Here is a 27,735-nt window from a genome sequence, read left to right on the forward strand (position 1 = left end):
GAACACAGTAATACCCAGGATGTAGAACAGTTATCTAGCTGCTGTGGTGATGACAGTAATACCCAGGATGTAGAACAGTTATCTAGCTGCTGTGGTGATGACAGTAATACCCAGGATGTAGAACACAGTAATACCCAGGATGTAGAACAGTTATCTAGCTGCTGTGGTGATGACAGTAATACCCAGGATGTATAACACAGTAATACCCAGGATGTAGAACAGTTATCTAGCTGCTGTGGTGATGACAGTAATACCCAGGATGTAGAACACAGTAATACCCAGGATATAGAACAGTTATCTAGCTGCTGTGGTGATGACAGTAATACCCAGGATGTAGAACACAGTAATACCCAGGATATAGAACAGTTATCTAGCTGCTGTGGTGATGGCAGTAATACCCAGGATGTAGAACACAGTAATACCCAGGATGTAGAACAGTTATCTAGCTGCTGTGGTGATGACAGTAATACCCAGGATGTAGAACAGTTATCTAGCTGCTGTGGTGATGACAGTAATACCCAGGATGTAGAACACAGTAATACCCAGGATGTAGAACAGTTATCTAGCTGCTGTGGTGATGACAGTAATACCCAGGATGTATAACACAGTAATACCCAGGATGTAGAACAGTTATCTAGCTGCTGTGGTGATGACAGTAATACCCAGGATGTAGAACACAGTAATACCCAGGATGTAGAACAGTTATCTAGCTGCTGTGGTGATGACAGTAATACCCAGGATGTAGAACACAGTAATACCCAGGATGTAGAACAGTTATCTAGCTGCTGTGGTGATGACAGTAATACCCAGGATGTAGAACACAGTAATACCCAGGATGTAGAACACAGTTGTCTAGCTGCTGTGGTGATGACAGTAATACCCAGGATGTAGATCACAGTAATACCCAGGATGTAGAACACAGTTATCTAGCTGCTGTGGTGATGACAGTAATACCCAGGATGTAGAACAGTTATCTAGCTGCTGTGGTGATGGCAGTAATACCCAGGATGTAGAACACAGTAATACCCAGGATGTAGAACACAGTTGTCTAGCTGCTGTGGTGATGACAGTAATACCCAGGATGTAGAACACAGTAATACCCAGGATGTAGAACACAGTTATCTAGCTGCTGTGGTGATGACAGTAATACCCAGGATGTAGAACAGTTATCTAGCTGCTGTGGTGGTGGCAGTAATACCCAGGATGTAGAACACAGTAATACCCAGGATGTAGAACAGTTATCTAGCTGCTGTGGTGGTGGCAGTAATACCCAGGATGTAGAACACAGTAATACCCAGGATGTAGAACACAGTTATCTAGCTGCTGTGGTGATGACAGTAATACTGGAGGTGGTGCTGGGTAAACCCCAGGATGTATAACATCAGGATATAGAGGTAGTATTGTGTCAGGTCTTACTGATTCAGAATCGCCAATGTCCCCCTTTTCTGAGAACACGGAGACACCAACAGAAGGTTGGTTGAACATCACAAAGCAGCCAGTCTGTGAAGAAACAAGACATGTTCTCATGCTGTTTTGACCATCAGGGATTCAACAGTCAATGCTTTCACAATGCTTTCAGGTCGCAATTGTAAATGAGAACTTGTTCTCAACTTGCCTACCTGGTTAAATAAAGGTGAAATAAATAAAATAATTAAAAAATAAAATAGGTTTTTATTTACATCAGGTACTTTTTTCATATAGTATATGAACTGTTCAGACTTGTTGTCAGTGACAACCCTGATTAGAAGCACCTGCTGCTCATCTGTAGTTCTTCAAAAAGGCTGTTTTGAATTAAAGTAAATTGTACCTACACAGTGAAAGCCGTAAACCCGGAAACATCTGTGTACACTGACGCAGTAAAAAAACATTTTAAAAATGAAGCGAAACCCATTTACGCCTCTTTTTGTCTTTCTACATGACCAAAAAGGGTACTAATTTGGACTTCAAAGACCCTGTTTATCATGAACAATGTCTGGATGAACTAAATAACAGGAACAGATAGAACATTGTAGTATAAACAACGACCTAAATAAATAAGTCCTTTCACATTTATTACAGCATTTATTGGGTTAAAAGTATGGTATTTGGGCAAAATATTACGACGTTATGTTGACTTGACATTCCATGTGAGATGTGCATCTAATGACTGTTATTAAAATACCAGCCTCCATGTGGGTTCAATCCCTTTCGTAGGTAAAATGGAGCCCAAGCGTCATTCACAAGAGGTGAATGACCATACCTCTCCTCACTCTCCCTGCAGTTATCAAACATACTGTACATGCCACTGCTCAGTAAAACCACAAGATATCCTGTCCTTTTATCAATGTGGTCTAAATACACTTACAAAGGCTATTTGAAGATATTCAAAGTTAGATCCGGTAAAATGACCTCTTATCCTTAATTTATTATTACTTTTGACTGTGGCAAATCACCTCCCCAGTTAGTCTAGTATGTGTTTCGAACATTCATATTGGACTGTACGGCTTTACCTATAGAGTGTGCACCCATACAAACTGGGGTTATCACAGTGGTTTCAGAGTCCTGCAATAATAGCTATGACTCTAATATTTGTGTAAACTCTAAGTCGTGTTCTGTGGGTGTCACTGAGTAGGCCGAGATCCCATTTCATGGGTTCACATTCCATTGTTGGGCGGCAGGTAGCCTAGTCGTTAGAGGAGGTAGGTAGCCTAGTGGTTAGAGGAGGCAGGTAGCCTAGTGGTTAGAGGAGGCAGGTAGCCTAGTGTTTAGATGAGGCAGGTAGCCTAGTGGTTAGAGCGTTGGACTAGTAACTGAAAGGTTGCTAGATCGAATCCCTGAGCTGACAAGGTAAAAATCTGTTGTTCTGCCCCTGATCAAGGCAGTTAACCCGCTGGCTATATAAATAAATTTGATTTGTTCCCCGGGCGACGAAGACGTGGATGTCGACTATGTACGTGAAAGACATTTCAGTTGTGCAACTGACTAGGTTTCCTCCTTTCACATTGGTAAGGCTGGAGAGTGCAATAGTTTACTGGGGAGGTACTTTGTCAAAGTTCCGTAAACAAGAGCTATGATGCTAATATTTGTGCAAACTCTTTGGAATTGAAATCTATGGGTGACTGTTCAGAGTCCTTTCATGGGTGTTCACTCCATAGGTAAGGCCGGACAGTGTATACTGTATGCCACCAACGCAATTATGCAGTCTGATATATCCACAGTTTGTCAAATTAATGAATTACTGTATTTTATGTAACATTCCAACCATGTTTAGTATTATCTAGTCCAAATATGGCATTATTCCACTATTTTTACCAGTTTCAAATCGGGGACTTTTATTTTGAAGGCGAACAGCAACTTGCATTATTGTGTCAAGCTTCACAGTGGTTTCTTCACCTAATACGTTCGTTTCTGTCAGAAAAGCGGTTCGCTTTGAGGACTGTCAACAAGGCTCTCCTGTGAGTAGTTAGCGATGTGCATTATTAATATGAAATCGAATATATGAATTATGTGGCCAGAATTTATTTTTATTTGAAGGGACTTTGTCATTGCCATAACTTTTGTCTCTGCGCTAGCCAGCTCAGTAACGTTGACATCAAGTTAGCTAGAATGTGTAGTTAAAGAAAAACAACAACAATACTAAGTTCACTGTTTGCATTTGAATAATTGTGCAGACATCAAACCATTTTGTCGTGTTTTCCACCCATTGAAGTGGATCGGCGTCCCGTTCCAGCTATTTTTCCTAGTACCAGGAAGTAAACTGGTGTTGCTGTTATGGATACCAGGATTTCCTAGTGCTGATCGATTGACCGAAATATCGATCATTTACATTTTTTTATAAACAACTAATTGACCGTCATCGGTTCAATTATTTCAATTCCATTTATTTTTTTGTGTGTGTGAGCTCAATGCGCAGATTGCACAGCTCTGTAGAGGTAAATCTGATCCAGGTTGAACTGTGAGATGTAGTAGGGAGTTGCAGTTTCCAACAGGCCAATATTGTACATAGTTGTACATAGTACGCACTATTGGCACAGCGTCGTCCTGTAGGCCGTTATTGTCCTGTAGGCCGTTATTGTAAATAATATTGGTTTTAACTGACTTGCTTAGCTAAATAAAATACGGGTGAAAAGCGCGATCATAATGGGATATAAAGAGCAGCTGTTGCTTCCCAAGGCAAGGTATCTCCACCTGAAAATACATGATCTACAGTGCATTCAAAAGTATTTGGACCCCTTGACTTATCCACATTTTGTTACATTACAGACGTGTTAAAAATGGATTCAATTGTTCCCCCGTCATCAATAATGAGAAAGCAAAAACAGGTTTAGAAATTTCTGCTAATGTATTAAAAATACAACTGAAATATAACATTTATATAAGTATTCAGACCCTTTACTCAGTACTTTGTTGAAGTACCTTTGGCAGCGATTACAGCCTTGAGTCTTCTTCTATATGACGCTAATATTTGGGAGTCACCTCCCTGACCAAGGCCCTTCTCCCCAGATTGCTCAGTTTGGCCGGGCAGCCAGCTCTAGGAAGAGTCTTGGTGATTCTAAACTTCTTTCATTAATAATGATGGACGTCACTGTGTTCTTGGGGACCTTCAATGCTGCAGAAATGTTTTGGTACCTTTCCCCAGATCTGTCTCAACACAATCCTGTCTCTGAGCTCTACAATTCCTTCGACCTCATGGCTTGGTTGTTGCTCTGACATGCACTGCCATCTGTGGGACCTTATCTTCAAATAATATTCATAATAATTAATAATATAATAATAGAATAACATCTTCAAATAATATTTTTGCAGGAATCTCCTTGCGAATGATTTTGCCGAAGATTGTATCACCCCCGGGCTGGGCAACCTGAGCTTTTGCTGAGCTTTTGCAGGTGTGTGCACCTTTCCAAATCATGTCCAATCAATTGAATTTACCACAGGTGGACTCCAATCAAGTTGTAGAAACATCTCAAGGATGATTAATGGAAACAGGATGCACCTGAGCTCAATGTTGAGTCTCATAGCAAAGAGTCTGAAGCTATTTTTTTTTTAAAAAATTTTAAAACATTTGCAAACATTTCTCAAATCTGGTTTTCGCTTTGTCATTATTGGGTGTAGATTGATGAGGATTTTTATTTAATTGAATCCATTTTAGAATAAGGCTGTAATGTAACTAAATGTGGAAAAAGGGAAGGGGGTCTGAATACTTTTCCGAATGCGCTGTAAGCGATTGATAGTTTGGTTTTCAGCGGTCATTAAAAGTACGTCTTATTGACATTGAAGAACTACTAAAATAGAGATTTTGTCAGACAGCAGCAGCTGACTTGGAAGGAAATAATAAAGTCATCAAATAAAACTAATATTTGATTGAAGTGATGTGAATAACTGATGGTTAATGAGTGATCAGCAGTCATGAGCAGTCACTACCATCATGGGACTTGTATTAGTACTTTTATTCTGTGTTACAGCATTCAACCCACAGTGCATTTAATGTCCATTTAAAAAAAAATCATGGGCCTGTTATTCATTGTTTTATTCTGTTACAGCATTCAACCAACATAATGTACAATGTATTTAATGTTAAAAACAAAACAAAAATAAATAAATATATATATATATATATATATATATATATATATATATATATATATAAAATCGAAAACGAAAACTGTGATTTAAAAAATGAAATGTTATTATAGAACCGACCTCAAAAAACCCTAATCTCTAAACACTAGGATTTCCTTAAAGCAGTGGCAATTGAAATTAATGCTTGATACCTGACTGTCTCCCAACTTTCCCCACAACGCTCCAGCTTTGAAGAGGGGTGATAGCCAAAACCTAAAAGAATAGAGGAGAGAGGAATACCAAACAACTGCATACAATACCAAAACCCCCCATCCAAGATGAGGCGAACCAGCCGCGGAGGGGGCGAGACCGCTCCTCCCCGTCAGAACGGTGTGCCCGGGGGTAAAGGGGACGGCAGGGCAGCGGAGCGTGGGGATGCAGCAGCCGGCGGTGATGATGATGAGGCCGGGTGCAGCCCAGCAGACATGCAGGATGAGGACAATGATCCGGCGCGGAGGAGAGAGATCAGGAGCAAGTACAGGGACCTCATCAACTCTGTTCAACGTGAGTAGTGGATACGAGGCTCTGCTAAATGACTCAAATGTAAAGGCAATGGAATGGTAATGTAGAGGTAATGTAGTGGGAACTATTAAGATAATGGTAAGGTAATGTAATGTAATTTAAAGGTAATGTAGTGCGAACTGTTAAAATAATGTAACGTAATGTAACAGTAATTTAAAGGTAATGTGTGGGAACTGTTAAGATAATGTTAAGGTAATGCAGTGGGAACTGTTAAGATAATGTTAAGATTATGTAACAGTAATTTAAAGGCAATGTAGTGGGAACTGTTAAGATAATGTTAAGGTAATGCAGTGGGAACTGTTAAGATAATGTTAAGGTTATGTAACAGTAATGTTAAGGTAATGTAGTGGGAACTGTTAAGATAATGTTAAGGTTATGTAACAGTAATGTAAAGGTAATGTAGTGGGGACTGTTAAGATAATGTTAAGGTTATGTAACAGTAATGTAAAGGTAATGTAGTGGGAACTGTTAAGATAATTTTAAGGGTATGTAACAGTAATGTTAAAGGTAATGTGTGTGAACTGTTAAGATAATGTTAAGGTAATGCAGTGATAACTATTAAGATAATGTTAAGGTTATGTAACAGTAATTTAAAGATAATGTAGTGGGAACTGTTAAGATAATGTTAAGGTTATGTAACAGTAATGTAAAGGTAATGTAGTGGGAACTGTTAAGATAATGTTACGGTTATGTAACAGTAATGTAAAGGTAATGTAGTGGGAACTGTTAAGATAATGTTACGGTTATGTAACAGTAATGTACAGATAATGTAGTGGGAACTGTTAAGATAATGTTAAGGTTATGTAACAGTAATGTAAAGGTAATGTAGTGGGAACTGTCTGGGAATGGTGTCCATGGGCCATGAGTTCCCGATTCTCCAGTCTTTTCCCAAAGTGTTCACTTGTCTTGTATTCTTCCCGTTGTGGATGTAAAAGTATTGGATTGGTGTAAAAGCATTAGCTGGAGGGAATTACCCAAAACATGTACATCCGTGACGGGGCGTGTGCAAGTGCCAATTTCGAGAGAAGTGTGTTAAACCTCCCAGGTATCTGGACACCTGTCAAGGTAAAGGTCCGGTATGACCAAATTCACATAGAAATGTGAGTACAGGGACCTCATCAACTCGGTTCAACGTGAGTAGTGGATACGAGGGTCTGCTAAATGACTTAAATGTAAAGGCAATGAAATGGTAATGTAGAGGTAATGTAGTGGGAACTATTAAGATAATGGTAAGGTAATGTAATGTAATTTAAAGGTAATGTAGTGCGAACTGTTAAAATAATGTAACGTAATGTAACAGTAATTTAAAGGTAATGTGTGGGAACTGTTAAGATAATGTTAAGGTAATGCAGTGGGAACTGTTAAGATAATGTTAAGGTTATGTAACAGTCATTTAAAGGTAATGTAGTGGGAACTGTTAAGATAATGTTAAGGTAATGCAGTGGGAACTGTTAAGATAATGTTAAGGTTCTGTAACAGTAATGTTAAGGTAATGTAGGGGGAACTGTTAAGATAATGTTAAGGTTATGTAACAGTAATTTAAAGGTAATGTGTGGGAACTGTTAAGATAATGTTAAGGTAATGTAGTGGGACCTGGTAAGATAATGTTAAGGTAATGTAGTGGGAACTGTTAAGGTAATGTTAAGGTAATGTAACGGTAATGTTAAGGTAATATAACAGTAATGTTAAGGTAATGTAGTGGGAACTGTTAAGATAATGTTAAGGTAATGTAGTGGGAACTGTTAAGATAATGTTAAGGTTATTTAACAGTAATGTAAAGGTAATGTAGTGGGAACTGTTAAGATAATGTTAAGGTTATTTAACAGTAATGTAAAGGTAATGTAGTGGGAACTGTTAAGATAATGTTAAGGTTATGTAACAGTAATGTAAAGGTAATGTAGTGGGAACTGTTAAGATAATTTTAAGGTTATGTAACAGTAATGTTAAAGGTAATGTGTGTGAACTGTTAAGATAATGTTAAGGTAATGCAGTGAGAACTATTAAGATAATGTTAAGGTTATGTAACAGTAATTTAAAGGTAATGTAGTGGGAACTGTTAAGATAATGTTAAGGTTATGTAACAGTAATGTAAAGGTAATGTAGTGGGAACTGTTAAGATAATGTTAAGGTTATGTAACAGTAATGTAAAGATAATGTAGTGGGAACTGTTAAGATAATGTTAAGGTTATGTAACAGTAATGTAAAGGTAATGTAGTGGGAACTGTCTGGGAATGGTGTCCATGGGCCATGAGTTCCCGATTCTCCAGTCTTTTCCCAAAGTGTTCACTTGTCTTGTATTCTCCCCGTTGTGGATGTAAAAGTATTGGATTGGTGTAAAAGCATTAGCTGGAGGGAATTACCCAAAACATGTACATCCGTGACGGGGCGTGTGCAAGTGCCAATTTCGAGAGAAGTGTGTTAAACCTCCCAGGTATCTGGACACCTGTCAAGGTAAAGGTCCGGTATGACCAAATTCACATAGAAATGTGAGTTATAGATTGTCTAGCTTGTACACCTGTTGAAAATGAAATGACTTTCACAGTGGTTTAGATTGTATAATGATTCTCTACATTGCTTGTTTTGCCACAATGCTATTTATCCTGAACAAAAATATAAACGCAACATGTTAAGTGTAGGTTTCATGAGCTGAAATAAAATATGAAATAAAACATGTTGTGCATAAATTTGTTTCCATCCCTGTGAAAAGCATTTATCCTTTGCTAATATAATCCATCCACCTGACAGGTGTTGGCACATCAAGAAGCTGATTAAACAGCACGGCTCCCAAGTGGGTGGGCCTAAGCCCTCCCAGCCCCAACAGTGGCTGTGCCCCTGCCCAGTCATGTGAAATCCATAGATTAGGGTCTAGTTCATTTATTTCAATTGACTGATTTCCTCATATGAACTGTAACTCACTAGGCGGCTTCCACTCGGTTACGTAACCCTGAACCTTAGAGGCTGCTGCCCCATATACGTAGACTTCACTAGTCACTTTAATAATGGAACACTGGTCACTTTAATAATGTTTACATACTGCTTTTCTCATCTCATGTGTACATACTGTATTCTATCCTATTCTACTGTATCCTATTCTACTGTATTCTATTCTACTGTATTCTATTCTACTGTATCCTATTCTACTGTATTCTATTCTACTGTATTCTATTCTACTGTATTCTATTCTTGTTATGGTGAGTGAATGAGGACCCAAAAGCGAACTAACTTAAACAGAGCTTTTTTAATAACCAAACATAGGTAGGCTCAGATAGACCGGCAGATTCCGACAGGACAGGACAAGGTTACAGCAAACATGACGATAGTCTGGCTCAGGCATGAAACACAACAAACAAGAATCCGACAAGGACAGGAACAGAAACAGAGAGAGATATAGGGACCTAATCAGAGGGAAAAAGGGAACAGGTGGGAAACGGGGTGAATGGGTAGTCAGAGGAGACAAGGAACAGCTGGGGGAAAGCGGGGGAGAAAAGGTAACCTAACAACGACCAGCAGAGGGAGACAGGGTGAAGGGAAAGGACAGAGACAAGACACAACATGACAGTACATGACAATTCTACTGTATTATATTCTACTGTATTCTATTCTACTGTATTCTATTCTACTGTATCCTATTCTACTGTATATTTATATATTCCTTAATTCCATTCTTTTACTTTTAGATTTCTGTGTATTCTTGTGTATTGTTAGATATTACTGCACTGTTGGAGCTAGAAACACAAGCATTTAGTTAGATACTACTGCACTGTTGGAGCTAGAAACACAAGCATTAAGCTAGATAATACTGCACTGTTGGAGCTAGAAACACAAGCATTTAGTTAGATATTACTGCACTGTTGGAGCTAGGAACACAAGCATTTAGTTAGATACTACCTATCTGTTGGAGCTAGAAACACAAGCATTTACTACACCCGCAATAACATCTGTTAAACATGTGTATGGACCAATAACATTTGATTAGATTTGAACTCAGTAAAATCGTTGAAATTGTTGCGTTTTATATATATATATATTTTGGTTCAGTATATTTATTAGGCAAACGTGATAGAACCTCAGCAACGTGGACATTTATTTCAATGATTTGCCCCAGTTGTACCTTGATCTTTTACCTTCTCTGTTTTTCCCAGAGAACAGAGAGGACATGTTGAGTCCCACCAACAACAAACTGACAGACGTGTTGGAGGAGGCTAACAAACTGTTTGCAGAAGGTAGGATAGGATCTGTCAAATTCTTTGCATTGCATCCTTACCTTGAAATCATAGTCAGATAGGCAAAAGTAGGGGGGGGGTAGCTCTCACCAATCTAGTAATGTCTGAGTCAGTGACCATTCCAAGGAAGGAAGTCGTTTTAAAGTTGTTAATATCTCAATCTAATATCCTCACTCTTTTCTTTGTCTTCACCCTCATGTTTTGTCCTCTCTCAGTCCGTCAGGCCCGCGAAGCAGCTCTCGACGCTCAGCTCCTGGTGCTGGCTACAGACCTGGGGAAGGAGAAGGCCAGCCAGCTACACGCTGAGGGATCAGCCTTCGATCCCTCAGCCTTCGCCGAACACCTGGTAAGTAGGAGGGAGGATGGGACTGGGAGGAAGTGGAGGTAGAGGAGGAGAGGGAGATGGGGAAGGAGAAAGGGAAGGAGAGGGAGGTAGGGAAGGAGGAGGAGGGCAAGGAGAGAGAGGAGGGCAAGGAGAGAGAGGAGGGCAAGGAGAAGATTGTGGGAGGTGGTGAAGGCTAACGTTTATCAGATTGCTAACTCTTTATCCTTTGTGTTCTTATTGGTCCACCCAGTTGTCGTTCATGGGTTTGAATCGCCTGGAGGATGAAGATGAGGAGGAGGAGGGTGGTGGTGCGAGCGGTGGCTACCTCCCCCAGGACGCGTGGCAGAGGGTGGCTAATAGAGCTCAACGCTGCTTCAGGACTGCTCCCTCCTTCCACTACATGTGAGTAGAGGAGAGAAGAAGGAGGGCTAATAGTCAGCATGTTTGAGGGGATCAGTTGAATCGCTAATATTAAATAATGATATTTGGGAAGCAGGGTGATTTGTAACGTTCTAGATCAGGGATTCGGTACAGTCTGTTTGCAATGTAGTCCAACGCAGACTTCATCCACCTCACTTCATCCACCTCACTTCATCCACCTCACCAGACATCATCCTCCAACTCTTTGGGGGCAAAGGTGACCACTCACCAAATATGAGCAGAGAAAATGTTATACTGAACAAAAAATATAAACGCAACATGCAACAATTTCATTGATTTTACTTCATTACAGTTCAGGAAATCAGGAAATCTGTGAATTTAAATAAATAAATTAGGCCCTAATCTATGGATTTGGAAATACAGATAAGCATTTGTTGGTCACAGATACCTTAAAAAAAATGGGCCTCGGTATTTCTTCGCTGTATTTCTTTTGCATTCAAATTGCCATCTATAAAATACAATTGCGTTCGTTGTGCCTGCCCATACCATAACCCCACCGCCACAATGAGGCACTCTGTTCACAACGTTGACATCAGCAAACACCATAACCCCACCGCCACAATGGGGAACTCTGTTCACAACGTTGACATCAGCAAACACCATACCATAACCCCACCTCCACCATGGGGAACTCTGTTCACAACGTTGACATCAGTAAACACCATAACCCCACCACCACTCTGTTCACAACGTTGACATCAGCAAACACCATAACCCCACCTCCACCATGGGGAACTCTGTTCACAACGTTGACATCAGTAAACACCATAACCCCACCACCACTCTGTTCACAACGTTGACATCAGTAAACACCATAACCCCACCACCACCATGGGGCACCACCACCACTCTGTTCACAACATTGACATCAGTAAACACCATAACCCCACCACCACCATGGGGCACTCTGTTCACAACGTTGACATCAGCAAACCGCTCGCCCACATGACGCCATACAGTTGGACATAATTGCAAATTCTCTAAAACGATGTTGGAGGTGGCTTATGGTAGAGAAATGAACATTCAATTATCTGGCAACATCTCTATGGACATTCCTGCAGTCAGCATGCCAATTGCACGCCCCCTCAAAACTTGAGACATCTGTGGCATTGTGTTGTGTGACAAAACTGCACATTTTAGAGTGGCCTTTTGTAGTCCCCAGGACAAGGTGCACCTGTGTAATGATCATGCTGTTTAATCAGCTTCTTGATATGCCTCACCTGTCAGGTCGATGGATTATCTTGTCAAATGAGAAATGCTCACTAACAGGGATGTAAACAAATGTGCACAAAATTTTAGAGAAATCAGCTTTTTGTGCGCACGGAACATTTCTGGGATCTTTTATTTCAGCTCATGAAACATGGGACCAACACTTTACATGTTGCGTTCATATTTAGTTTAGTGCGTAAAAGTCTCTGACTGTCCCTGTGTGTCTCCACCAGGATGGGATCGTTCCTGGCTGAGTTGCCTCCGCCTCGCCAGAGGGTAGAGAGACAGAGGAAAGTTCCCGGGAGGGAGGCCAAGAGGATCATGCCCACTCAGGTCTCCGGCTTTAACACTGACCCCAACCTGACTGAACTGTAGGAGTCTCCCCCTTTTTCATGCTGTTATTTGACCCCAACCTGACTGAACTGTAGGAGTCTCCCCCTTTTTCATACTGTTATTTGACCCCAACCTGACTGAACTGTAGGAGTCTCCCCCTTTTTCATACTGTTATTTGACCTCAACCTGTATTGTCACATTGTGTTTTCAAGGTTCCAGGGAGAGAAATGAAGCTAGCCCGCTAGCCTGAGGCTAGTATCGTTCAGACCGTGCTAGTAGAACATGTCTCATAGCTCTGATCTTAGACCTGGGATCTACTAACCTGGCTGGCCAGTACACAAAATCCTTAAGTTCCAGCAATTCTAGTTGATGACCAGCCCAGCCCAGTACAGTTTGGCTTGGCTTGGCTTGGCTTGGCTCTCTGTTTTACATAAAGTTGCTCTGGGCTTTGATAAGGAGATCAGCCTGAATGTACAGTAACAGTCAAAGTTTTAGAACACCAACTCATTTCAGGGTTTTTCTTTATTTTTTAAAACAATTTTCTACATTGTAGAATAATAGTGAAGACATAAAACTATGAAATAACACATATGGAATCATGTAGTAACCAAAAAAAGTGTTAAACAAATTAAAATATATTTTATATTTGAGATTCTTTATTAAAGTAGCCAACCTTTGCCTTGATGACAGCTTTGCACACGCTTGGCATTCTCTCAACCTGGAATGTATTTCAATTAACAGGTGTGACTTGTTAAAGGTTCATTTGTGGAATTTCATTCCTTCTTAATGCGTTTGAGCCAATCAGTTGTGTTGTGACAAGGTAGGGGTGGTATACAGAAGATAGCCCTATTTTGTAAAAGACCAAGTCCATATTACGGCAAGAACAGCTCAAATAAGCAAAGAGAAACAACAGTCCATCATTACTTTAAGACTTGAAGGTCAGTCAATACGGAACAGTCCAAGAACGTTTCTTCAAGTGCAGTCGCAGAAACCATCAAGCGCTACGATGAAACGGGCTCTCATGAGGACCGCCACAAGAAAGGAAGCCCCTGAGTTACCTCTGCTGCAGAGGATAAGTTCATTACAGTTAACTGCACCTCAGATTGGGGGGAAAGAGGGAAAAGGGGGATACCTCGGTAGTTGTCCAACTGAATGTGTTCAATTGAAATGTGTCTTCCGCATTTAACCCGTCTGAATCAGAAAGCTGCCTTAATCGAATGCAGTCCAAATCAATTCTTCACAGAGTTCAATCATTAGTTAACTGCACCTCAGATTGCAGTTCAAATAACAGACATCTCAACATCAACTGTTCAGAGGAGACTGCGTGAATGAGGCATTCATTTTTTATTTTTTATTTTTATTTCACCTTTATTTAACCAGGTAGGCTAGTTGAGAACAAGTTCTCATTTGCAACTGCGACCTGGCCAAGATAAAGCATAGCAGTGTGAACAGACAACACAGAGTTACACATGGAGTAAACAATTAACAAGTCAATAACACAGTAGAAAACAAAGGGGGAGTCTATATACAATGTGTGCAAAAGGCATGAGGAGGTAGGAGAATAATTACAATTTTGCAGATTAACACTGGAGTGATAAATGATCAGATGGTCATGTACAGGTAGAGATATTGGTGGGCAAAATAGCAGAAAAGTAAATAAATAAAAACAGTATGGGGATGAGGTACAGTGCCTGGCGAAAGTATTCGGCCCCCTTGAACTTAATTTTGCACGCCCAATTTTTCAGTTTTTGATTTGTTAATTTTTTTAAAAATATCCAATAAATGTCGTTCCACTTCATGATTGTGTCCCACTTGTTGTTGATTCTTCACAAAAAAATACAGTTTTATATCTTTATGTTTGAAGCCTGAAATGTGGCAAAAGGTTGCAAAGTTCAAGGGGGCCGAATACTTTCGCAAGGCACTGTAGGTAAAATTGGGTGGGCTATTTACCGATAGACTGTGTACAGCTGCAGCGATTGGTTAGCTGCTCAGATAGCAGATGTTTGAAGTTGGTGAGGGAGATAAAAGTCTCCAACTTCAGCGATTTTTGCAATTCGTTCCAGTCACAGGCAGCAGAGAACTGGAACGAAAGGCGGCCAAATGAGGTGTTGGCTGTAGGGATGATCAGTGAGATACACCTGCTGGAGCACGTGCTACGGGTGGGTGTTGCCATCGTAACCAGTGAACGGAGATAAGGCGGAGCTTTACCTAGCATGGACTTGTAGATGACCTGGAGCCAGTGGGTCTGGCAACGAATATGTAGCGAGGGCCAGCCGACTAGAGCATACAGGTCGCAGTGGTGGGTTGTATAAGGTGCTTTAGTAACAAAACGGATAGCACTGTGATAAACTGCATCCAGTTTGCTGAGTAGAGTGTTGGAAGCTATTTTGTAGATGACATCGCTGAAGTCGAGGATCGGTAGGATAGTCAGTTTTACTAGGGTAAGTTTGGCGGCGTGACTGAAGGAGGCTTTGTTGCGGAATAGAAAGCCGACTCTAGATTTGATTTTAGATTGGAGATGTTTGATATGAGTCTGGAAGGAGAGTTTACAGTCTAGCCAGACACCTAGGTACTTATAGATGTCCACATATTCTAGGTCGGAACCATCCAGGGTGGTGATGCTAGTCGGGCGTGCGGGTGCAGGCAGCAAACGGTTGAAAAGCATGCATTTGGTTTTACTAGCGTTTAAGAGCAGTTGGAGGCCACGGAAGGAGTGTTGTATGGCATTGAAGCTCGTTTGGAGGTTAGATAGCACAGTGTCCAAGGACGGGCCGGAAGTATACAGAATGGTGTCGTCTGCGTAGAGGTGGATCAGGGAATCGCCCGCAGCAAGAGCAACATCATTGATATATACAGAGAAAAGAGTCGGCCCGAGAATTGAACCCTGTGGCACCCCCATAGAGACTGCCAGAGGACCGGACAGCATGCCCTCCGATTTGACACACTGAACTCTGTTTGCAAAGTTGTTGGTGAACCAGGCAAGGCAGTCATCAGAAAAACCGAGGCTACTGAGTCTGCCGATAAGAATATGGTGATTGACAGAGTCGAAAGCCTTGGCCAGGTCGATGAAGACGGCTGCACAGTACTGTCTTTTATCGATGGTGGTTATGATATCGTTTAGTACCTTGAGCGTGGCTGAGATGCACCCGTGACCGGCTCGGAAACCAGATTGCACAGCGGTCGAATTGCTGCATAGAAACCAATACTAAATGACACCAATAAGAAGAAGAGACTTGCTTGGGCCAAGAAACATGAGAAATAGACATTTGACTGGTGGAAATCCAAATTTGAGATTTTTGATTCCAACCGCCGTGTGAAACGCAGAGTAGGTGAATGGATGATCTCCGCATGTGTGGTTCCGACCGTGAAGCATGGAGGAGGAGGTGTGATGGTGTAGGGGTGCTTTGTTGGTGACAGTCAGTGATTTATTTAAAATTCAAGGCACACTTAACCAGCATTCTGCAATGATACACCATCCCATCTGGTTTGCGCTTAGTGGGACTATCATTTGTTTTTCAACAGGACAATGACCCAACACACCTCCAGGCTGTGTAAGGGATATTTGACCAAGAAGGAGAGTGGTGGAGTGCTGCATCAGATGACTTGGCATCCACAATCCCCTAACCTCAACCCAATTGAGATGGTTTGGGATGAGTTGGACTGCAGCGAAGGAAAAGCAGCCAACATTCTTGAATATGTAGGAACTCCTTCAAGAATGTTGGAAAAGCATTCCAGGTGAAGCTGGTTGAGAGAATGCCAAGAGTGTGTAAAGTTGTCATCAAGGCAAAGGGTGGCTACTTTGAAGAATCTATAATCTAAAATATATTTTGATTTGTTTAACACTTTTTTGGTTACTACATGATTTCATACGTGTTATTTCATAGTTGTGATGTCTTCACTATTATTCTACAGTGTAGAAAATAGTAAAATAATTGAAAAACCCTGGAATGAGAAGGTGTGTCCAAACTTTTGACTTGTACTGTATGTGTTTAATATTTCTGCCACAATGGGGACTGTGTTTCTCTTTTGAAAAATATATTTATTTGTATTTAAAAAATATATAAAATAAATGACCCCCTTTTTCTCCCCAATTTCATGGTATCTAATTGTTAGTAGTTACTATCTTGTCTCATCGCTACAACTCCCGTACGGGCTCGGGAGAGACGAAGGTCGAGAGCCATGCGTCCTCTGATACACAACCCAACCAAGCCGCATTGCTTCTTAGCACAGCGTGCATCCAACCTGGAAGCCAGCTGCACCAATGTGTCGGAGGAAACACCGTGCACTGCGCCCGGCCCGCCCCAGGAGTCGCTAGTGCGCGATGAGATAAGGATATCCCTACCGGCCAAACCCTCTCTAACCCGGACGACTGCCAATTGTGCGTCGCCCCATGGACCTCCCGGTCGCGGCCAGCTGCGACAGAGCCTGAGCTCGAAGCCAGAGTCTCTGGTGGCACAGCTAGCACTGCGATGTAGTGCCTTCAACCACTGCGCCACCCGGAAGGCCCCTGAAAAATATTTTGTATCTCAACGAGACTAAATTAAGTAATATATATTTTATGTTATTGTCTGTTCCAGTTGAGGAGGATGGAGGAGTCTCACCAGGAAGCTACAGAGAAGGAGGTAGAGAGGATTCTGGGATACCTGCAGGACTACTTCAATGAGGACCGTAAGTCATGACTGTTGTCTAATAATAATACATTATATTTAAATAGCGGTTTTCAAGGACTGTCTCTTTACAATTGTATAAAGGAAAACACAAGACAACAGAACTAAACAGAAAGGAATGAAAAAAGATTAAACAGATTAGGACTCAAGGAAAAGAAAGGTTGTGACGTCTGACTCTGACTATGACTTTAGCTATGACTCGGACTCTAGCTATGACTCTAGCTATGACTCTGACTATGACTCTAGCTATGACTTGGACTCTAGCTATGACTCTAGCTCTGACTCTAGCTATGACTCTGGCTCTGACTCTAGCTATGACTCTAGCTATGACTCTGGCTCTGACTCTACCTATGACTCTGACTCTAGCTATGACTCTGGCTCTGACTCTAGCTATGACTCTGGCTCTGACTAGCTATGACTCTGACTAGCTATGACTCTGACTCTAGCTATGACTCTAGTTATGACTCTAGCTACAACTCTGACTCTAGCTATGACTCTAGTTATGACTCTGTCTATGACTCTGGCTCTAGCTATGACTCTGACTCTAGCTACGACTCTGACTCTAGCTACGACTCTGACTCTGGCTCTGACTCTAGATATGACTCGGACTCTGACTCTGACTCTAGCTATGACTCTGGCTATGACTCTAGCTATGACTCTGACTCTAGCTACGACTCTGACTCTGACTAGCTATGACTCTATGACTCTAGCTACGACTCTGACTCTAGTTCTGACTCTGTCTGAAACATTACCAGCAAATCCTTGATTCGTCTCATCCTTCATTCTTCAATGCTTTTCCTCCTGCTTGAAACTAATTGTCGGAGGAGGTCAGAGGGGCAGGACCTTGGATCCTCTACTCCAGGTATTCCCAAACTGTGGTAGGGTGCGTGCAAATGGGGGTACGCCAAATAAAAAATGTGATTCACATTTATTTATTTATTTTTTACAAAAAAACTAACATTTTCAAACAGTACATTTATATTTTCAACAGGACTACACATTTGGGTGAGTATAGCCTCGTTTCACTGCCAAAAATAAAATGAAACCATCTAGTGTTCAGTGAAATAACAACACAATGTCAAATACAGGAAGCCTAGTCACATAATGAACATCCAATCACATTAACCATTACTCATCCAATCACATTAACCGTTACTCATCCAATCACATTAACCGTTACTCATCCAATCACATTAACCGTTACTCATCCAATCCCATTAAGCGTTACTCATCCAATCATATTAACCGTTGCTCATCCAATCACATTAACCGTTACTCATCCAATCACATTAACCGATACTCATCCAATCACATTAACCGTTACTCATCCAATCACATTAACCGATACTCATCCAATCACATTAACCGTTACTCATCCAATCACATTAACCGTTACTCATCCAATCACATTAAGCGTTACTCTCTCACAGGAAACCTTCACTTTTGCGCAGACATTTAGAAACTAAACATGACAATGTGAAAAATAAGACACAGGAGTTTGAGTGAGAATAGACTGTCGAGTAGTAAGACATGTATAAAAGCAACAGATACCATTAATAAGAATGTTCTAGAAACATCTTATATGGTGAGCTACCGAGGGGCTAGGACAGGCAAGCCCCATACTATTGTGGAGGAGTGTCTAGGACAGACAAGACCCATACTATTGTGGAGGAGTGGCGAGGACAGACAAGACCCATACTATTGTGGAGGAGTGGCGAGGACAGACAAGACCCATACTATTGTGGAGGAGTGGCTAGGACAGACAAGACCCATACTATTGTGGAGGAGTGGCTAGGACAGACAAGACCCATACTATTGTGGAGGAGTGGCGAGGACAGACAAGACCCATACTATTGTGGAGGAGTGGCTAGGACAGACAAGACCCATACTATTGTGGAGGAGTGGCTAGGACAGACAAGACCCATACTATTGTGGAGGAGTGGCTAGGACAGGCAAGACCCATACTATTGTGGAGGAGTGGCGAGGACAGACAAGACCCATACTATTGTGGAGGAGTGGCGAGGACAGACAAGACCCATACTATTGTGGAGGAGTGGCTAGGACAGACAAGACCCATACTATTGTGGAGGAGTGGCTAGGACAGACAAGACCCATACTATTGTGGAGGTGTGGCTAGGACAGACAAGACCCATACTATTGTGGAGGTGTGGCTAGGACAGACAAGACCCATACTATTGTGGAGGTGTGGCGAGGACAGACAAGACCCATACTATTGTGGAGGAGTGGCTAGGACAGACAAGACCCATACTATTGTGGAGGTGTGGCGAGGACAGACAAGACCCATACTATTGTGGAGGTGTGGCGAGGACAGACAAGACCCATACTATTGTGGAGGAGTGGCTAGGACAGACAAGACCCATACTATTGTGGAGGAGTGGCTAGGACAGACAAGACCCATACTATTGTGGAGGAGTGGCTAGGACAGACAAGACCCATACTATTGTGGAGGAGTGGCTAGGACAGACAAGACCCATACTATTGTAGAGGACTAAATTCTTCCTGCTGCCGTGGATATGGCTGGGACAATGCTGGGGGAAAAGGACAAAAAACTACACAAACAATGACTTCATCAAACAACACTGTTTCCTGATGCATCAGGGACATGGCAGGAGATGCTTTGAAACCATTTCTGATTCGCATACAAGCCAGTGAATTCTATGCGTTACAGCTGGATGAGTCAACAGACGTGGAGGGCCTGGCACAGATCCTGGTATATGTCCGTTACAGCTGGATGAGTCAACAGATGTGGCGATCCTGGTACAGTTCCTGGTATATGTCTGTTACAGCTGGATGAGTCAACAGGCCTGGCACAGATCCTGGTATATGTCCGTTACAGCTGGATGAGTCAACAGGCCTGGCACAGCTCCTGGTATATGTCCGTTACAGCTGGATGAGTCAACAGGCCTGGCACAGCTCCTGGTATATGTCTGTTACAGCTGGATGAGTCAACAGGCCTGGCACAGCTCCTGGTATATGCGTTACAGCTGGATGAGTCAACAGACGTGGTGGGCCTGGCTCAGCTCCTGGTATATGTCCGTTACGTTTATGGGGGGTCAATTAAGGAAGACATCCTCTTCTGCAAACCACTGGAAACCAGGACAACAGGAGAGGATATTTCTAAAGTACTGGACAGCTTTGTGACATCAAATGGACTTTGGTGGTCAAGATGTGTTGGTGTCTGTACTGATGGCACAAAAGCCATGACAGGGAGACATAGTGGAGTGGTAACACGCGTGCAAGCAGTTGCTCCCCACGCCACTTGGGTACACTGCAGCATCCACCAAGAGGCTCTTGCTGCCAAGGGAATGCCTGACAGGTTGAAAGATGTTTTGGACACTACAATGAAAATGGTTAACTTTGCTAAAGCAAGGCCCCTGAACTCTCGTATATTTTTTACATTATGCACTGATATGGGCAGCGACCATGTAACACTTTTACAACACACAGAAGTGTGCTGGTTATCAAGGGGCAAAATATTGACACGTTTTTTGAATTGAGAGACGAGCTTAAAGTTCTCTTTACTGACCATAATTTTCACTTGTCTGACCGCTTGATGATGACGAGTTTCTCACAGGACTGGCCTATCTGGGTGATGTTTTTTCTCTCGCCTGAATGATCTGACTCTAGGATAACAGGGACTCTTCACAACTATATTCAATGTGCAGGACAACATTTTGGCTATGATTAAAAAATTGGAGCTCTTCTCTGTCTGCATTAACAAGGACAACACACAGGTCTTTCCATCACTGTATGATTTTTTTGTTGTCTGCAAATGAACTCAAGCTTACGGACAATGTCAGATGGCAAAAGTGTTACAAAATATGTTGAATGAACTTTGTTGTAGACGTTAAATGATTTGATATTAGTTGGTTAAAGAGCTATGTGTCATGTGGCTCTTGTATCTCCAGCCACATCTCCCATCTCCTACTATGAGTTTGTCATAGACCCCACCTCCTTCTCCCGCTCTGTGGAGAACATCTTCCACACCTCCTTCCTGGTCAGGGTGAGTGGGTACATGTTGGATACTTCAGATCAATATATCAGCACCTTTTTTTACATGATTCACTATTTATTGTAAAATAACTTTTAATTGTGTATTTGTTTGATTCACAACTGCACAGGACCGAAGGAAAAAATGTGTAATCAAAACTGATACTTAGATGTAAAAATGAATTTGGTTGGAGATAAGGGATTCTTGTTTGTATTATTTATCTTAGGTGCCACCAGGGCACATTGACATTGACATTCAACCAGTTTTTAAAAAGAAACAAAAGGAACATTCTACCCCACTGCACTCTATTGTAAAGTGCAAGGGTGACAGTATATTGACTGCATCTGTAGGTACTACCTACCGCAGTACCTACCGGGGCGACAGTGTAGCCTAGTGGTTAGAGCGTTGGACTCGTAACCGAAAGGTTGCAAGTTCAAACCCCCGAGCTGACAAGATACAGATCTGTCGTTCTGCCCCTGAACAAGGTTCCAGTTAACCCACTGTTCCTAGACCATAACATAAGAATATAAACATTTAAAAAAATATGTCCCTACGTAGATATGAAAAGACGACGCTCCTGAAGCTTGTTGTCTGTAGGTAGTAGCTAGCTACCGTAGATATGAAAAGATGACTCCCCTGAAGCTTGTTGTCTGTAGGTAGTAGCTAGCTACCGTAGATATGAAAAGATGACTCCCCTGAAGCTTGTTGTCTGTAGGTAGTAGCTAGCTACCGTAGATATGAAAAGATGACTCCCCTGAAGCTTGTTGTCTGTAGGTAGTAGCTAGCTACCGTAGATATGAAAAGATGACTCCCCTGAAGCTTATTGTCTGTAGGTAGTAGCTAGCTACCGTAGATATGAAAAGATGACTCCCCTGAAGCTTGTTGTCTGTAGGTAGTAGCTAGCTACCGTAGATATGAAAAGATGACTCCCCTGAAGCTTGTTGTCTGTAACTAGCTACCGTCTGTAGGTAGTAGCTAGCTAGCTACCAGACGACTGCCGTAAAGCTTGTGGATGGCGTGCAGCCTAACAAACAACACCGTTGTGTTCACGGGAGTCTCGTATTTCTAAGGTGGTGACTTATTAGTGTGTATATTATTTTTGTCCGGATCTTCTCATGTCCGCTGTCGCAAGTCCCATCTTATGGAATAGAAGCAAACTTTATATCAGCGGGAAAAAGGGGGGATTGAGCTGCTACAAGAAACACAGGTTACGTACGTAACCGCGGTTACGCGTGCTATTGCATCACTCCAATATGGTATCCTTCCGCACAGGTAGGATACATACGTCAGTCGCGTCTACCGGGTAGTGCTGCGGTCGAATCCAATTAGTGGATTCGGCTATTTTCAGCCACACACATTGCTGACAGGTGTATAAAATCGAGCACATAGCCATGCAATCTCCATAGACAACTATTGGCAGTAGAATGACGTTACTGACTTTCAGTTTGTCAAATGTCTGCCCTGCTAGAGCTGCCCCCGGTCAACTGTTAGTGACGTTATTGTGAAGTGGAAACATCTAGGAGCAACAACGGCTCAGCCGTGAAGTGGTAGGACACACAAGCTCTAAGAATGGGACCGACGAGTGCTGAAGAGTGTAAAAAATTATCCGAACTACTGAGTTCCAAACTGCCTCTGGAAGCAACTTCAGCACAATAACTGTTTGTCTGGAGCTTCATGAAATGGGTTTCCGTGGCTGATCAGCCGCACACAAGCCTAAGATCACCATGCGCAATGACAAGCGTCGTCTGGAGTGGTGTAAAGCTTCCCGCCATTGGACTCTGGAGCAGTGGAAACACGTTCTCTGGAGTGATGAATCACGCTTCACCATCTGGCAGTCTGACAGACGAATCTGGGTTTGGCGGATGCCAGGAGATCACTACCTGCCCCAATGCATAGTGCAAACGGTAAAGTTTGGTGGATAAAGAATAATGGTCTGAGGCTGTTTTTCATTGGTTCGGGCTAGGCCCCTTAGTTCCAGTGAAGGGAAATCTTAACGCTACAGCAAACAATGACATTCTAGATGATTCTGTGCTTCCAACTTTAAGGCAACAGTTTGAGGAAGGACCTTTCCTGTTTCAGCATGACAATGCCCCCGAATGAACACAAAGCGAGGTCCATACAGAAATGGTTTGTTGAGATCAGTGTGAAAGACTTGACTGTCCCGCACAGAGCCCTGACCTCAACCCCATCGAACACCTTTGGGATGAATTGGAACACCGACTGCGAGCCAGGCCTTAATCGCCCAACATCAGCGCCCGACCTCACTAATGCTCCTGTGGCTGAATGGAAGCAAGTCCCCCTGCAGCAATGTTCCACTATCTAGTGGAAAGCCTTCCGAGAAGAGTGGAGGCTGTTATAGCAGCAATGTTCCAACATCTAGTGGAAAGCCTTCCCAGAAGATTGGAGGAGGCTGTTTTCACAGCAAAATGGGGGGACCAACTCCATATTAATGCCCATGATTATAGAATGAGCCGGTCGGCGAGCAGGTGTCCACATACTTTTGGTCATGTAGTGTATTATTCTACCTATGATAGGAGGTAACACTTCTCCTGTCTCTTCTCTTATTGGTGGATTATGATGGCGTTTGTCAGGATGGTGTGGCGAGGATGTACCTGGACCACGATAAACTTCCTTGTATCGGTGAGAAAACAACCCATGATATGTTTAGCTGGTGTTGGAGATCATTCTTCACTGGGCTTTACTGTTGCTGTTCTTCTTGGGTCATTCATGTTATCTTGTGGGTTCCGGTCCGTGTGTCTGTCTGTGTGTGTCTGTGTGTGTCTGTGTGTGTCTCTCTGTGTGTGTGTGTGTGTGTGTGTGTGTGTGTGAGACAGCTCCTGTAGAAGAAGGGGAGGTGGAGGCTGGTGGAACATCCAGCAGACAGCAGTGTGTCATCTCTATCAGCCCCAAGAGTTGGAAGGTACACACACACACATAAATACTACAGATACACACACACACACACACACACACACACATACTACACACACACATACTACACATACACACACATATACTACACACACACAGACTATACACACGCAGACTATACACACACAGACTATATACACACACATACTACACATACACACACAGACTATACACACACAGACTATACACACACATACTACACATACACACACATATACTACACACACACAGACTATACACACACACATACTACACATACACACACATATACTACACACACACACAGACTATACACACGCAGACTATACACACACAGACTATACACACACAGACTATATACACACACATATACTACACACACACATATACTACACACACACAGACTACACACACACACAGACTATACACACACAGACTATATACACACACATATACTACACACACACATATACTACACACACACAGACTATACACACACAGACTATACACACACATACTACACATACACACACATATACTACACACACACACACACATATACTACACACACACAGACTATACACACACAGACTATATACACACACATACTACACATACACACACATATACTACACACACACACAGACTATACACACACAGACTATATACACACACATATACTACACACACACAGACTATACACACACAGACTATATACACACACATATACTACACACACACATATACTACACACACACAGACTATACACACACATACTACACATACACACACATATACTACACACACACATATACTACACACACACAGACTATACACACACAGACTATACACACACAGACTATATACACACACATACTACACATACACACACAGACTATATACACACACATACTACACACACACAGACTATACACACACATACTACACATACACACACACACAGATACATAGTTCAACCACTTGGAGCCTTGTTTCTTTGAACTGTTTCTCCTTCCCTAGTAGATAACACAGAGTCTATACAGGTACATAACACAGAGTCTATACAGGTACATAACACAGAGTCTATACAGGTACATAACACAGAGTCTATACAGGTACATAACACAGAGTCTATACAGGTACATAACACAGAGTCTATACAGGTACATAACACAGAGTCTATACAGGTACATAACACAGAGTCTATACAGGTACATAACACAGAGCCTATACAGGTACATAACACAGAGTCTGTACAGGTACATAACACAGTCTATACAGGCACATAACAGAGTCTATACAGGCACATAACGCAGTCTATACAGGCACATAACACAGAGTCTATACGGGTACATAACACATAGTCTATACGGGTACATACCACAGAGTCATAACACAGAGTCTATACAGGTATATAACACAGAGTATATACAGGTACATAACACAGAGTCTGTACATGTACATAACACAGAGTCTGTACAGGTACATAACACAGATTCTGTACAGGTACATAACACAGAGTCTGTACAGGTACATAACACAGAGTCTATACAGGTACATAACACAGAGTCTATACAGGTACATAACACAGAGTCTATGCAGGCACATAACACAATCTATACAGGTACATAACACAGAGTCTATACGGGTACATAACACAGAGTCTATACAGGTACATAACACAGAGTATATACAGGTACATAACACAGTCTATACAGGTACATAACACAGAGTCTATACAGGTACATAACACAGTCTATGCAGGTACATAACACAGAGTATATACAGGTACATAACACAGTCTATACAGGTACATAACACAGAGTCTATACAGGTACATAACACAGTCTATGCAGGTACATAACACAGAGTCTATACAGGTACATAACACAGAGTCTATACAGGTACATAACACAGAGTCTGTACAGGTACATAACACAGAGTCTATACGGGTACATAACACAGAGTCTATACAGGTACATAACACAGCGTCTATACGGGTACATAACACAGAGTCTATACAGGTACATAACACAGAGTCTATACAGGTACATAACACAGAGTCTATACAGGTACATAACACATCGTCTATACGGGTACATAACACAGAGTCTATACAGGTACATAACACAGCGTCTATACAGGTACATAGCACATAGTCTATACAGGTACATAACACAGAGTCTATACAGGTACATAACACAGAGTCTATACAGGTACATAACACAGAGTCTATACAGGTACATAACACAGAGTCTATACAGGCACATAACACAATATATACAGGTACATAACACAGAGTCTATACAGGTACATAACACAGAGTCTATACAGGTACATAACACAGAGTCTATACAGGTACATAACACAGAGTCTATACAGGCACATAACACAATCTATACAGGTACATAACACAGAGTCTATACAGGTACATAACACAGAGTCTATACAGGTACATAACACAGTCTATACAGGTACATAACACAGAGTCTGTACAGGTACATAACACAGAGTCTATACAGGTACATAACACAGAGTCTGTACAGGTACATAACACAGAGTCTATACAGGCACATAACACAGAGTATATACAGGTACATAACACAGTCTATACAGGTACATAACACAGAGTCTATACAGGCACATAACACAATCTATACAGGTACATAACACAGAGTCTATACAGGTACATAACACAGAGTCTATACAGGTACATAACACAGAGTCTATACAGGTACATAACACAGAGTCTATACAGGCACATAACACAATCTATACAGGTACATAACACAGAGTCTATACAGGTACATAACACAGAGTCTATACAGGTACATAACACAGTCTATACAGGTACATAACACAGAGTCTGTACAGGTACATAACACAGAGTCTATACAGGTACATAACACAGAGTCTGTACAGGTACATAACACAGAGTCTATACAGGTACATAACACAGAGTCTGTACAGGCACATAACACAATCTATACAGGTACATAACACAGAGTCTGTACAGGTACATAACACAGAGTCTATACAGGTACATAACACAGAGTCTGTACAGGTACATAACACAGAGTCTTTACAGGAGTTGATTGTAATTGTTGATGATTATGTATCACAGTTCTGAACTGTATTTTCTTCTGTTCTGAGTTTGTTGTCGTTGATGTTTTCTTCTGTTCTGTGTCTCTCTGTAGGAGATAATTGAGGTCTTTAGTATCAGCGAGCCTCTGATCCACCCTCCCAGCACACAGCACACAGAATGATACGGCTCCTTTTTTAAAACATCATCATCTTATCGACTTGAACTCTAACTGTAAATATTTGTTTTCTATAAATAGTTGTTGTTCACAGTTTTTAAATTCATGACATTTATTTGATTAAAAAGAGAGAACCGAACTCAGCGATTCGTTGTTGTTTTTTTTACTTCAAGGAAGAGAAGAAAGCTTGTATATCCACGTGACTGGTGTAGATTGCCTCTGCGTTGTGTTTTTG

General features: G+C 41.7%; 1 protein-coding gene across 3 annotated transcripts; it reads left to right on the plus strand.

Moving 5' to 3' along the window:
• Positions 1-3,309: 3,309 nt before the first annotated feature.
• On the plus strand, positions 3,310-27,639 carry LOC110499511 (non-structural maintenance of chromosomes element 4 homolog A). 3 transcript variants are annotated; one of them, XM_021576643.2, is made up of 12 exons: positions 3,337-3,434; positions 4,786-4,865; positions 5,786-6,102; positions 10,263-10,343; positions 10,559-10,689; positions 10,919-11,070; positions 12,552-12,651; positions 17,229-17,319; positions 21,248-21,342; positions 23,922-23,970; positions 24,165-24,250; positions 27,438-27,639. In XM_021576643.2, the coding sequence occupies exons 3-12, from the start codon at positions 5,877-5,879 to the stop codon at positions 27,504-27,506; spliced, it is 1,080 nt and encodes a 359-aa protein (XP_021432318.2). In that variant the 5' UTR covers positions 3,337-3,434; positions 4,786-4,865; positions 5,786-5,876; the 3' UTR covers positions 27,507-27,639. The 3 variants fall into 3 exon arrangements, with proteins under 3 accessions (XP_021432317.2, XP_021432318.2, XP_036812316.1); XM_021576642.2 differs by lacking the exon at positions 4,786-4,865 and having other exon boundaries at positions 3,310-3,434; XM_036956421.1 differs by lacking the exons at positions 3,337-3,434; positions 4,786-4,865; positions 5,786-6,102 and adding an exon at positions 6,148-7,253.
• Positions 27,640-27,735: the final 96 nt, after the last annotated feature.

This window comes from Oncorhynchus mykiss, chromosome 20 (genome assembly GCF_013265735.2).
Source record: "Oncorhynchus mykiss isolate Arlee chromosome 20, USDA_OmykA_1.1, whole genome shotgun sequence".
In the NCBI taxonomy this organism is placed as follows: Eukaryota; Metazoa; Chordata; class Actinopteri; order Salmoniformes; family Salmonidae; genus Oncorhynchus; species Oncorhynchus mykiss.

What these genes read in the sequence shown, in the direction of transcription:
- LOC110499511 (XM_021576642.2), top strand. Translation starts at nt 5,877, where the DNA reads ATGAGGCGAACCAGCCGCGGAGGGGGCGAGACCGCTCCTCCCCGTCAG. An exon ending in AGAGGATCATGCCCACTCAG is followed by an intron (nt 12,652 to 17,228) that starts GTCTCCGGCTTT and finishes TGTCTGTTCCAG; the next exon opens with TTGAGGAGGATGGAGGAGTC. An exon ending in ACACCTCCTTCCTGGTCAGG is followed by an intron (nt 21,343 to 23,921) that starts GTGAGTGGGTAC and finishes GGCGTTTGTCAG; the next exon opens with GATGGTGTGGCGAGGATGTA.